General features: G+C 37.8%; 2 protein-coding genes across 2 annotated transcripts; one reads left to right on the forward strand and one right to left on the reverse strand.

Annotated features, from left to right (window-relative positions):
* Positions 1-1,186: 1,186 nt before the first annotated feature.
* On the reverse strand, positions 1,187-10,030 carry LOC113689615 (uncharacterized). Its single transcript, XM_072051411.1, has 13 exons — positions 9,387-10,030; positions 9,091-9,283; positions 7,116-7,211; positions 6,805-6,908; positions 5,876-6,042; positions 5,708-5,773; positions 5,359-5,481; positions 4,510-4,598; positions 3,706-3,811; positions 3,287-3,384; positions 2,628-2,888; positions 1,739-1,822; positions 1,187-1,585 (listed from the first exon to the last, which is right to left on the reverse strand). Exons 2-13 carry the CDS (start codon positions 9,178-9,180, stop codon positions 1,571-1,573), a joined length of 1,299 nt encoding a protein of 432 aa, XP_071907512.1. The 5' UTR covers positions 9,181-9,283; positions 9,387-10,030; the 3' UTR covers positions 1,187-1,570.
* Positions 10,031-12,352: 2,322 nt separating this feature from the next.
* Positions 12,353-13,511, forward strand: LOC113688990 (early nodulin-like protein 9). Its single transcript, XM_027206818.2, has 2 exons — positions 12,353-12,636; positions 12,787-13,511. Exons 1-2 carry the CDS (start codon positions 12,435-12,437, stop codon positions 13,278-13,280), a joined length of 696 nt encoding a protein of 231 aa, XP_027062619.2. The 5' UTR covers positions 12,353-12,434; the 3' UTR covers positions 13,281-13,511.
* Positions 13,512-13,819: the final 308 nt, after the last annotated feature.

The raw sequence follows: 13,819 nt of genomic DNA on the forward strand, positions 1-13,819 counted from the left end.
ATGATAGAAAGTTCAACCAAAAGGAAAAGAAGCCTCACAGGATAATTGAGAAGGTCTCAAAGGATTGGACAGAGTTTGAAGAAGCTAACAAAGGGAAGGAATCAAGAAAGAACACTCAGGAAATAAAAGTACAGCACAAGATTGACCATGATCATAATGAAGACCTCACGAGAATGTTGTTCAAGATCCATATCCAACAAGACAAACGTCAATCAACTGTAGGGCTAGGAATCACAGCTACAGACAATATTGGCCAACTACAAGCAACTTGAGCACTCAGAGAAAAAATGTCAGGTGATCCATTACAAGATCAAGCAGAAGCTGTGAGACTAGCTCTATTGAAAGCCATCAACCAAGGCTGGAGGAACATTAAAGTGAAGCTGGATAACAGAAAACTTGTGGGATATATAATGAAATCAAGACACAACAACGAACGGGCTGCTAAACTAATTGAGGATATTCAGTCAATTTATAATTTATTTCATCAGTGCTCTTTCTCTTTTGCTAACTCAGGAAAAGTAAATAGTATTAAGCTGAGTTTTTATGCTCGTGACATCTGATTAGATGAAAAATGGGTAAATCTTAATCTTAGATGCCAGTGCATCAATGAATATTGTAGGACCGTTGTCCCTTTTGTTTAGACCCTTGTTCAGTTATTATAATGTTTTTACGATGAAATATAAAGCTAACGTTTGGATTACAAAAAAAAAAAGACAGAAAATTTAAGGGCGAATTTTGGCAGCATTTGGTTCAGATTAAGTATGAAACTTATTAAAGAGCTTCAAGTGTACGTTGATGGTCCTCGTGTCGTAAGCTTCAACATCCACTGGAGGTCTGGAGCAAAACAAAGTCGATCAATGTTTTATAGTTTTTACGCATATAGAGACCAACAAACATCCAGTGCTACATTAGTCAACCCCATCCGACTTAAATTCGTCCAATCGGCCTGATGACAGCATATGGGTCGAAGAAACCAAACATGGCCTGGAAATGGATCATTTAGGCCCCGGCTGCCCGTTAGGCCTAGAAGTGGAATTTTCTTTTTTGCTTTTTAGAATTCATGTTCTCTTGGAGATACCACGAATCATCCGAATGACGAGTCAATAACCACGCAATCAGTTGACAAGAAGATGTACATACACAAAATTCTAACTCATCACGACCACTCTTCTCGACAAGTGAAAAGTACCAACCAAATCTTTTCTTAAATGTTTTGCATTTCATCAGAGTTTTACAAAAGCTACAACTTAGCTCGCTCCACACGAGCAATACACCCACCACCCTTAGATGAATATGGTATAAGAATAAGAATACTGAGGAGGTGTGACAAGAATAAAAAAAATTTTTTCTTCCAAACGCATTTTCAATCAAATGCATCCGTGCCGTGGGATGTGTACACAATTGATAATACACCCTTAAGACTGTACCGATAGAAAAATGTACAATTGACACTCTAATCTAAACCAAACTGCAGACTGCAATTTCATCTGCTCTTTCTTGAAAATGCTCAAAAGTATACGGCACGGATATTTATGCCTTCTGAATATCAAAACTATTGTTGCATGCACCATCATGGCTTCTTGGCCTGCAGTGACATCAATCCAAGCATAAGCAAAGGAATTATAAAGCAGAAAATGGGTGTAGGACACCCTCCTGCGATAACCCCTAAATGTTCACAACCAAAAACCCAAATACTAGATCCAAAAAATACATGAAGCTAACTTTTTAAGGATCATACCTTCTTCAGATACTTCTTGTGAAGTTTCATAGCACCAGTACAGGCCTTCTTTGCATCTAAGTTTCCAGTCATGTCGTTCAGTATCTGAGAAAGGCAATGAAAAAGAAAGTAATCATTGACTTGAAGCCGTACTGGTGCCGTAATAGTAATAGTAATCATTGACTTGAAGAGATATAAATTGACAATGTTCTGTCCTAAGCCCGTATGGAAGTAAAGGCAAAAATGATGCCCAAGGTTGGATGGAGAGATCATGATGATGAACATAGAGGACAATCTATCCTAACATTCCAACTTATCTCCACCTCCAACACACTATGAGTAGCTTAAAGCTAATTTCAGCCCTCACAAGTGTCTGGTCAGAGTCGATCATAAAACATTCGGGAAGAGTGCACAAACACCTAAAGAATTTCTGAATCTCGCAAAGAGTCAATATACTATTAGCATGAATCAAGTTACAGATATTTTCGGTTTGGTGTATTTGCTTCTCCATATACAGAAATGCATAAGCTTTTTCGTTTGCTTTTCTTATTTCTTCATTGTTTCTGCTTGAAAAGACCTTTGAGTTCAATGGCGAATTCCAATGAGAGAAGCACTGTTTATTTTCCTTCAATTTAGAACCATTATTATTATTTCACAATTGTCAACCATGTGACAGCATGCAACTCTTAAGTATATTCAGATAAAGTTTAAAAAAGAAAAACAATAACAACCTTCAGTTCAAAACCACATTAATTGACCTGCCTGTATATGCAACACAATTATCACACTCATACGTCTCTGATTACCCAAAATTTCTAGCATGCATTCTGTATGTTGCGCATAACATGAAAGAAAATAATTTTACAGTCAAGGATCATCAAACTAAATCCACGAAGCTTATCAAACTGACCTTAACAACGTCATCTAGACCTCGAGCTTCCGTCAACAACTTGGAACTTTTATCTTTGAGGACACTCGCTACAAGAAAAATAGAAATCGGAAGAGGCGCGTCATCATTTTTGCCCCCATTTTTCATGTTATCTCTCTCGTACTTTCCACACTGGCGTCTTGACTTTACTTTTCCTTTGGATCCCTCAGATTTTTCAGCAGCAGATTCAGGTTCCTCATACATAGTGAACATGTCTGGGTCATACTCCAGGGCCCACATCATCTATTAAATGTTAAAACAGACCAGCTTTCAGAAAGATCAAAGAACTCTAGGGTCCTAATAACCAAGAGATTAAAATAAATTAACCCACCCACCCCGCAAAACCCAAAAAAAAAAAAAGGATCAAGGATCAATTTTCAACCATGGGAAACAGCTGAGAGAAAACAACAGCAAGAATTCAAAATATTTCCAGAAATAAGCAAATAAATCTTAAGGATCAAAACTACAAAAGCAAATAAGTGGAAAATGAATTTACTATGTCCAAGTTCTCGTACCCAGGTCTCCTCTTCTCTCTAAGAAATTTGCCCTTGTTTACAATGTAATAAAAGATCATCTAACAGCCTAATATCAGGTGAGCTCTAATGACAGCAGACTCCAACAGGAAAAGAATTAACTCTTACCTCCCATAGGTATAAAGAATCGCAAAAGGAGAACTCTCTACGAAACAAAACCATAAGCATGCGGAAAGCAAACAGATAATCACCTCCGCCAAGGGTTTCTGTGCATAAGATTAGATACAATGACGTTAAACACTCATTTAGATCATATTACAGAAAATTAGAGGAACACTTAAAAGACAAATTTAAATATGTCCTTGGTTATAGCATAAATCTTTAAGTATTGTAAACAATAGGTTGGATAAAGCACAAACGTACTTCTGTTAACATTTGTAACTTAATTGCATGCCAGTATCCCTGCTAAATCTATCTTTCAAGTATGTCAAACCATGCAGAAGTACTTGATACAAAGTACACCCAAACCTAGATCAGGCAGTCTGGACACTACTAAGTTACTAAAATACAATAGTTGAAGCAGATACCTAAGTGCTGATGAAGCTTGGGATCAATAACTTGAGTAATCGAAGCTAGATTGCTGAGCTGTGTCTCCACACCAACAGAGCTCTCTGTGCATCTGAAATTTCCTCGCTTTAGAGTTTCAATAGCAAGAGATTGAATCAGCAGGTGAACACAATTCAGTTCATAAGAGTGAAAACGCTGTCAACAAGAAAGGAAACCGACACACTAAAAATATCATCGTGAATGATAAATTTTGACTCACAAAGAAGCCAGAAGATATCTCATGAAGATGAAAATTTTAAAAAGAGTACTATCATGAGACCATAAATGATAATGCATTATAAGAAATTAATATTCCCCTGGTAATGTTAGTTTACAGCTCTACAATCATGTCACCTGATAAAAGGAAGTCCTTGTTTCGCTCTTATCGTGGTTATCTTTTGTTAAATAAGATGAACTAATATAATGCACCCTTAATTTTCATAGGATAGCTGCTTTCAATGATCTCAAAAATTTAAGAAATGAGCTTGGTTGTTATTTGGCCTGAAAAGTATCATTTTAACAATTTGAGATTGAAATAATATCTTTATCTCCTAAATTTACTAATTTCACTATCAATGAGACATGACACTTTTAAGCAGATACAAAAATATTCTAGAGTTACTAATTTCTCTAGGTAATGTGCTTAGCATTGAATAGGGCAGTCAGTCAGTAGATGGACGCAACCTGATGACAATAACCTGAACCAATCTTTTGATGCAATTCCAAAACAGAGCAAATCACAAACAAGTGCAGCAGATCATTTTTATAACAGAATAGGGACTCACCAATCTCCGCATTAGACGATCAAAGCACCAATATGCATCTGCTTCATCTTCCAGAAGCATTATCATAGGGGAGCAAAGATCACTCATTCCTGCTTGGCACACTCCCAAAGTTAATACATCAGAACAAGTACCCCGATGCGATTGATAATGAACTTTTGCCAAATACTTGCAATTCCAAGATAGAGTTGAACATATAATTTATTAATAACAAAATCTGTCTAACTTCAAATCCACTGTTGGGAGATGTTAATGGACATGAACAGCAAATGCAGTGTGGTTTATCCGACTAAAAATCTTATTGGCATGGGAAGAGACCAGATTGCCAGTCATTCAAAAAAATTCTGAGTTGGATACTGATTTTTTTTCTTTTTTGGGTTAACGTTTCCCACCCCTCCCCACACCCTTCCCACTTCCAACTGCCAAGCACAGGATTCAAACCGGAACTTGGCAGGGGTGAAGACCTTAAGAGCCCTCCCTTGGCCATTTGGGCTGACCAGTGGTTAAGTTGGATACTAACTTAACATGCTATAAATCATAAAAATAAAATGCTCCAATATTTTCTAAAATTGACTTCCTAAATCAATCTGTTGCCTGCATTTACAAGCTTCTTAAACAAGGATCAGGAGCAAATTACTTGACTCTACCACAACTATAGTATGTAGAAAAGAATTATGAGAAAATGACGTGGTGAAACTAAAGCCACCGAATCTAAGACCAGGCAAAAATCTTCATCTCACTCTGAAGATCTGATCCATGGACCATGTAGTTTAGATATATACAAGAAAAACAGCTAAAGGAAAGCCAAAATATGACAATAAATCACCTTCAAGAGTATATTTGACCACCCACCTTGACAATAGCCAACATCTGCATCAGACCAGGCATAAACAGCTAGAATATCCCAAAGCTTTGACAAGTTTTCTTGCTTCTCGTAAAATACTAATGTCCTGTCAGTCCGAACAACATCCAGACCTAAAAGACATATCACATCAAGGATGAAAAGTTACAAGGAAAAATAAGTAATAATCAACTGGTAAAGAAATGAAGATCCATGCAGATATACCGGTGGAAACTTCTAGTATATTCAGTTCAACAAATAAATGATGAGAATATTGGAAGAGAATAGGTCATAGAACATTGACAGCTTTTAAGAGTGAATTCCAGAGAACATGCATCAACATGTTATTGAAACACCAACCTATTTGATGTAGTGTAAGTTTCCATTGAATTACTTTCTTGTCTCGTGGATTGTGACCAACAGCATCTGCAATAACAAGACTAAGGGCTTATACCTAATTATAGCAGACATTTCGTTTTCCTTTTGGTGAGTACAGTGCTACAAGTTCAAAGTTGAAAATTGGTATACCATTTTGTGGCATTATTAATGCCGGGTCCAAATCCATCTGTTGAAGTACTATAGGATCCTGAATAGGCTCACCATCTTCGGTGATTACAGGTGCTGTGATAAACCTACCACTTCCAATCAAAGGAAACATTTGCCGGCACTCTTCTTTAATTGAGGCATATTTTGCCCTGAAAGGTTTACATAAAGAAATAACAACAGTAAAATATTTAAACAATTGACAGTTGAAATTGCAACTTGAATACAAATAGTTAAAGAGAAAAAAATGCAAATTTCTGGTGCATAAAAAACCAATAGAAAGTTGCACAACATTTTAGAGGAATGGATCCAGTTAACAGTCTGTGTCAGAACCTAATCAATTTTCTGTGAGACATTGGACCTTAACATGAATTAAAGACTGGACTCTTTTCTGAGTACTTCAAGTGTCTATTTAAGTAGTTTTTATGTTCTTTGAGATGGGTGTGCAGGAAACTATCAGCTTCAATTAATGAGACCAGACAAACCCTCGTGATTTATTACAATTCAACTCAATATCAAATTTGAAAAAGTTTATCAGTAACCGGTGGTTAGCAGGATAGCCTAAGAGGCAAATATGCATCACTATTCTTTTGCAGTGAACTATTGAAAATGATTTTCTTGTACAAGTGTGATTTTCTTGTATTGAAGTCAAATTATTTTGCTTTGCAACACCATTAGATTGGTTATTTAAACGCTTTGAACTCTAAGCTCATTCTTTGATCATTCTAAAATATTGTCAGTTATTTGTGCTAATCAATGCTCATCAACCAAAGCCACAAAGCTTCTGTTCAGAAATCATATGCGTACTCAACCTTACTCCTATACAGAAATCATATGCTTTAATTACACATGTAGGTCTTCCAAAATATGCAAGAATAATTTGTAATTGTATCATAAAGCAAAAATCAGGCTACCTACGACGTTGCCGAATCTCGTCTCGCTCTTCAAATGTGCTCTTAGGATCATAACAACCCAATAGGAACTCCCAAACTTCACCTCTAATTGAAGGATGGATACCCTGTTTTGCCACAAGTACTTTACTGCACATCAAAACAATCTCTAGCAACGCAAAAGAAGAGATAAAATATACTGCAATGGTCAAAAGACCTGAAAGCATTCTCCATCATGATCTTTCAGTAAAATAAATGTTATAGACTAAAAGAAGAACAATGCACTGTAGATTGCGGTGAAATTGTAATAATCCTTGTGGAGATTCACTACTCACCCCACGATAAATGCGACTAAGTGTTTTGCCTATATCAAGTTGCCCTTCTGGAGTAAATGCAGCCTGCCATTTCCGCACACTTAATGTCTTTCCAGCCTGGATAATCAAAATAAAACAGAAAATCTTGAAACAGGCCAACACAATCTTAGGAAAATGTTGGGAACATCATGAAATACCAAACTCAGCATGTAAAATAAACTCCAACATCAAACAAATACCACCATTTAACACTTTAAATCATGTAATTTGCGTAGGCTACATAACCACACACTTTCCTCTCAAATTGCAACTCTTCCAGGATCTGGTATTTCCTCTCAAATTGCAACTCATTGAAATACATCTAAATAAAAAAGAAGTTAAAATAAAAATTCTCCCTTTCTCCTGAATATTCAAAACCAGTTCCCTCGTTAGTACTCAAATCATTATGTGCCTAAGCATGAAGATGCACTCACATTGAAAAACCTAAAAGGTCTACATGGAAATGAAATTTTCGCATATGCAAATTCATTGAGTTATCTCTAAACTTCTGGATGCTGACAACCAGACTAGTTCTCAAAGTTGTTAAGTAATCCCAAAACAAGGAAAGTTACCCTTTATCACACTTCATTGATAAAAATTCTTGTACAGAATGGAAAGTCAATCAATTAATTTTTGACCAAAATTTACTCAACTAATTTCTAAATCGTCCCCTACTAAGGTAAAAGGTGTATGGACCACATGCAGAGCATCCATGAAGAGAAAGACTTCAGGCTGGCATCCTTAGAGTGAAAGGGCTTTCCTTTTGGGGGTTTTATATATTTCCAAGCCAAGTCTGTTTAACAGAAGTCTCATGATCCAATGAAAAAGCTGAATGATCAAGTTTTAGGCTTAAGTAAAAGTTAATACACTGGGTCAAGGAGGATTTGCTACTTGAATTAACTGATGCATCAACTCAACCTCTCAAATGTTACTTGAAGTAACTAAGGATTTGCTACTTCAGTTCTTTGAAACTCTGGACTTTGAATCAAGTCTGGCAAACAATAAAATGCTCCAAAAGACTTCTGAATGCAACCTCACAGAGAACTAAACTGTCCCCTTAAAAGGAACAAGTCCTCTAAGCTATTCCTGGCTACACCTATTCATTTTTCCTTCAGGTTGGCAGGGTCTGCGATGCAACACCTCAAACCGTCCAGCCCCAGACAACTGGAAAATACAACAAAAATTGGCTTTGACTTTACTTCTTCCAGAAATGTAATCAAGTAATTGGAGTGCGAAGAAGATGAGGTTCTCCTGATAAAATGAGATCATGGAGAGAGTTTGGATAACTCCATGGATATAGCTAGATTGCAAGGATCATTCGATTGACACCAAAACCACCAAGAGATCCTCTTCTACAAAGCATCACTTCCACTTGAATCACCACATCCCATCCACCACAATTGACAAAATGTCATCCAATTTTCAAAGAGCTAACTAATCAAGCATCTCTAAGTTGGGACATCATTTAATAGTTGCTGTTCATTCCAAAATTTTCCAAGATAGCATATCAGAACAGTCTGTTAAACAGGATTTGTTATCTTTGTCTTAGTTGTGGAATTCAGGGACCGTTTTAGCACTTAGAGAAAGGATCCCGAAATTGAAGTAGCTAAAATAAAGAAGCACCAGTCAGTACTAGTACTTAGTAGGGCGTTCTTCACCTAAGGAGTCCTCAGAAAGTCATATTTCTTCCTTCCCTTAAGCTAGTCGTCCCAAATCCACAGGAACAACTAAATGGTAGCATTCAGAGAAAGGGAAATGTAACAACAACTTCACATATTTACCAAAAAACCAATCTTCAAGCCATTGATCTCAATGAAAACACTTAGAGGAGATATTTAAAACATGAGCAATACAATGATCTGAGTATAAGAAATAAAAAAAAAAAAAAAAAAAAGCCAAAACAGCAATAATCTTTATCAGAAAATGCAATAATTGGATGCGAAGGAAATCGACAAACCTTGATTCGAAACTTGCTTTTGGGAACATCAGTACATTCAGGCCGAACCTGATAGAACTCATCAGCAGGAGCTCCAGGGTCCCTCCACATGTCAACGTGGTGTTAAACAATCCCAGCTAATAAAACCAACGAATAACTCACTTCAGAAATCCTCAATAGCAAGTCCCGAAATTCTGAAATCAGCACGTGCAAGCTTAATCCCAAAAACCCAGATCAGATTCCACATAAAGAACGCCCAAAAAAAAAAAAAAATCAATTCAGATCATGTACGATGTGCTCATTAGCTGGGATCATACCTATTTGTCACAACGATCCCAAAAGGGCCAGTTCAGACGTAGGAAAAATACATAAACAAGCACACAAATCAAGAAAAGGAGTATTCCTTCTCATCATTCGATGCTTTGGATTCTCTAATAGTTACAGTATTCTTTATTTTCTCCTTGAGTTTCTTGATTTGGCAATTAGTTGGGGTAGGTGGCTATGATAATGGAGGGCGGTGGATATGGTTAGAGAGGCAAAGGCAACTTTTGGGCCTGTGATCAGAAATTAACGAACTTATAAATAAAGTAACCCAAAAGTCCCTTTGACACAAAAACCACAGACAAGGACAAGAAGAAGAAGCCGTTTAATGCGTTGACGTTAATGAGGAAAAATCGATTGTTTCTTTATACTGTCTGTCTCTCCATTCTTTAAGAGTAGCAACCGGTTTCTCCCATTAATTTGTGTATGGTATAAGACGAGCTGGACGCGTACGTATGTGAAGTTGGGTTGAGTCGTGGGGGGTAGCGAGAAAGGCGAGAGATCAAGGGATTGGTGCCCACTCACTCGCCTATATTCGCGGGGGGCTGAAATGAAAATGTGGGAGAGTGTACACACGCGTTTGCGGTGGCGCGTTAAGGTGTTTTGTCAAACGATAGAACAGCGTTGAAAAGTACTGCGGATTAGAAACCGAGGAGGAATTGGCCTCCACTGGACTGGACTGGTCATCGTCTGTTTCTGTTTTTCTTTTTCTTCTTTGTGTTTTTCTTTTCGACCACTTTTGGCAAGTAGTAGTTGTAGTCCAGTCAAAGTCAATGGAACTCAAAAGCAGCGTCAACTTTCTCTATGTTTGGAGTTTCGTTTGACAGGTTCTTGCTGCTTAAAGCATTGAACTCACGAGGGCGGGGGGGGGGGGGGGGGGGGGGGAGAGGAGGAGGAGGAAAAAAGAAAAAAGTTAAAAAGGTTGGCGGCAAATAAAAGTCAAAACCTTCACATTTTGGCTGAGAAGGTTCCAATGTTAAACCATCCCCACATCTTGATGAATGCTCAAGGCTTTAATGTGAAAGCTAAATAGTACCAATTTTCAATTTTGACCCGGTCACAAGAAATTTTGTACAGACGTGGAAGGGTATATCATTAGATGAGACTTGAGAATTGAAGGCGGGGTTGGTGGGTTGAGATCATATAAGAATGAGATGGGCGGACCTCTTCTACTCTCTTTCGTTTTTTACCAAGTTGTGACCCGTAGACAACGTACATGACAAAAGCCTGGAATTCTTCTGATACAGCGTGTTGCAATCTAGTCAGGGTGTAAACGAGCCCGATCGAATCGAATTTTAGTCTGATTGAGTCGAATTTCGACATAATTTTACAAAACTCGAACTCGACGTGTTCAAAATGTCAAGTTCGAGTTCGAGCTTTAAAAAAATAAAATAATTACTTTATTTTTAAAAAATAAATAAATTAATAATTTTTCTTAACAAATAATAAAATATTAGAGATATATATGTAATTTTACTATTAAAATTATATATATATATATATAATCGAGTTCGAGCCGACTCACGAACGAACTAACGAGAACTCAAATTCGAGGTCGAATTCGATTTGATCGACTCAAACTCGATATTGATCGAGTTCGAACTCGACGACTTTTGTAATCAAATCGATTCGTTTGCAACCTCAGTCAAAGCACACCAATAGAGATCTTCCTTGTTCACCAAAGTTTACAACAATCTCTTTGTGGAGAGAATACATCGGAGAACTCACACACATGATGTAATAATAACACAACAAGGATTAGAGAGCACATACATATAATTACATTTGTTGCGTGCTACTTCCGGCTGCAATATAACAGTATCATGCATGCATGGGAGAAGAAAGATGGACTGAGGGCCGCCCGAGGCACTGCTAATTAAAGAAGAGAACCAAAATGTGCAATTTTTATGCTGAGTTGTGTTGTGTACGTCCCCCTCCTATTCCGAAAACTGATAAAAGTCCAATTTTTATGGCCTGTGTGGCCATAAAATCCAATATCAGTTGCGTGTAATTTACCGAGTTTGCATTTGAGAAGCGAGTACAAGTTTGATATATGCTTTACCCAATTGCTAAGAGGGCTTCCTTACAGTTTTATGCATTGCCGATCTGGATTGGGGGTCTAATTTCATTTCATTCCTACCACCATAAAATACTATTAATACTACTATTTTTGAGTAAGAGTTGTGGTGATCGTAATTCTTACGCTAAGACATTTGAAAACATCTAATTTTTTCAAACTAAAAATGAAAAAAAATAGACATGGAACCTATGTTGCATTCAATGCGACCTCCGCAAGGTGCAGCTAGGGAACAAACTTTTCACTGCATCAAACTCAACATCTTATTTGACCGAAGATGAATCTTTGCTTATTTTGGTCCCTTTATGAAGATAGATACCTTTTTTTCCCCCGTTCTTTGAACTCTTTTCATGACCAAGAATGATTAGTTGAACTTTAACGTTGTTGAGGTCTTCTCTGATTTGGCTGAATGCAATGTCACAAAATCAAAAAGAAAAGGATCCCAATTGTTTAGCTGCAGTTATTTTCAAGAAGGAATTATATATATGTATATGGTAATTAATGCACGTTTATACACATCCCATTTGACGGGAAGAAAAAGCTGCCTAATCAGCTAAACATTCTGCATCAAGCAAAGCTACTCCAGCTGTATAGGAAGTAAGAAGTTCAAAATCTGAGACATCTTGTCAGGACTCAGATGCGAATGCCCAAAGCACAAGATAAGAAGGTGCTGATTTTGGTCAAGGAAAGTATAAATCTGCAGAATAAGTTACCTTTAAAGGCCTCAGAAGAACAACGAAGCTCACGCCCAAAAAAGAGCCCATATACTTTGCACTGGAAGTTAAGATATCCGAAAGTAAAGAATAACAAAAAGAAGCAAAAGCTTCACTGCCACAGCTTGTAAAGTTCGTTCATTTTGTCCTACAAATACCCCTTGATCGTTCGCTACTGCACCGGCAAGTTCATAGCCAGGTTTTACTGGGAGTTTCTTTCAGTTTACACGTCGAAACTTGCCTACCAACCTCCAATGGCTCAGGCCAATCTGAGATCAACTGGAAAAGCACTTCGTGTCCTAGGCCTCTTTTGCCTTTTGCTGCTTGTTCAGAAAGGCATTGCATTTGAGTTCAAGGTCGGAGGTCCCAACGGTTGGGCAGTTCCTGCTGATCCTAACTCAAACAGCCACAATCAATGGGCGGAGAAAAACCGGTTTCAAACTGGGGACTCCCTGTGTAAGTTGATCATTTTGCTAACATCAGCATCAATTTCTCATCAACTACAACGCTAGTCTTGTGCTGCTACCCTTTTATCGTCCGCAAGCAGCCTTCAGCATTTTGCAAAAACATGAAAATTTAACTGTCACTTGCTATTTTCTATTGCAGTGTTCGTCTACCCGGGAGACAAAGACTCTGTGCTCTACGTGACTAAGGAGGACTATAACAATTGCAGTACGGACAGACCTCTTCAAAAGTTTACAGATGGCCACACCGTGTTCAATTTGAACCATTCTGGACCATACTATTTCATAAGTGGAGTCAAGGACAACTGCCTTAAGAACGAAAAGATCATTGTGGTTGTGATGGCAAACAGAAGCAAGCTCGCTCCAGCTCCTTCTAACGAAACAGTGGCAGCTTCCCCTCCTTCAAATGAAACGACGACATCTCCTCCTCCTTCACCATCAGCAGAGGTACCCCCATCCCCAGCACCAGCAACTGGAGAATCATCTCCTCCACCCTCTGGACCAGAGGAGACAAATCCAACTCCAGCCCCTTCAGAGCAATCATCTCCTCATAAAAGTGGTGCATCTTCAATTCTTTTCGGACTCATTGGCTCCTTGGGAGCTCTTTCTGGATCATCACTCCTGCTGTTTTTCTGAATTCAAGATTTGTGTTGTTAAGAGTTTGGGATATATATTTTTTTTTTAATTTTTAAATTTCATTCTGAGGGCTGTCTTGTTTCTTTCTTTCTTTCTTTCTTTTTGTATTTCTTCTACATTATGATTTTCCATGCCTTGACCTCAGTGGCTTCAACTTTCAGCTGGGCTCTCAAGGGTAAATTATTTGTTACACTATTATACTGGTGAGAAATAAGCTGATGTTTGAGTAAAGTTTGTATTGGCCACTGCTACAATGTATGAAGAGTGTACAAAACAAATAAAGTTGTTAATATGAGAGCTTGAAGGCCTCTTCTGTTCTTCAATTAACATTTCAGCATATGCCGCCATCGTACCGAATACAAGCTACTGGCGGACAATATTATTGATCACTCTAACCAGCAACAAATTTCCTAAAAAATCCAATTGAAGGCCCGTGAACGATATCCAGAGACTTTTCTACATTTTGAGTGGATAATATCATAAAGCAGACCTGGCTTTTCTTTCCTTTGTGACTAATTAGACGATGGATCATCGCACCA

The sequence above is a fragment of the Coffea arabica genome, chromosome 5c (assembly GCF_036785885.1).
Source record: "Coffea arabica cultivar ET-39 chromosome 5c, Coffea Arabica ET-39 HiFi, whole genome shotgun sequence".
In the NCBI taxonomy this organism is placed as follows: Eukaryota; Viridiplantae; Streptophyta; class Magnoliopsida; order Gentianales; family Rubiaceae; genus Coffea; species Coffea arabica.

Coding starts and splice junctions, on each gene's coding strand:
- LOC113689615 (XM_072051411.1), bottom strand. CDS start 9,180: ATGTGGAGGGACCCTGGAGCTCCTGCTGATGAGTTCTATCAGGTTCGG. Junction 7,212..9,090: donor AAAGCAAGTTTCGAATCAAG/GTTTGTCGATTT, acceptor TTGATTATCCAG/GCTGGAAAGACATTAAGTGT. Junction 3,385..3,705: donor CAAGCTTCATCAGCACTTAG/GTATCTGCTTCA, acceptor TCTTATGCACAG/AAACCCTTGGCGGAGGTGAT.
- LOC113688990 (XM_027206818.2), top strand. CDS start 12,435: ATGGCTCAGGCCAATCTGAGATCAACTGGAAAAGCACTTCGTGTCCTA. Junction 12,637..12,786: donor TCAAACTGGGGACTCCCTGT/GTAAGTTGATCA, acceptor TTTCTATTGCAG/TGTTCGTCTACCCGGGAGAC.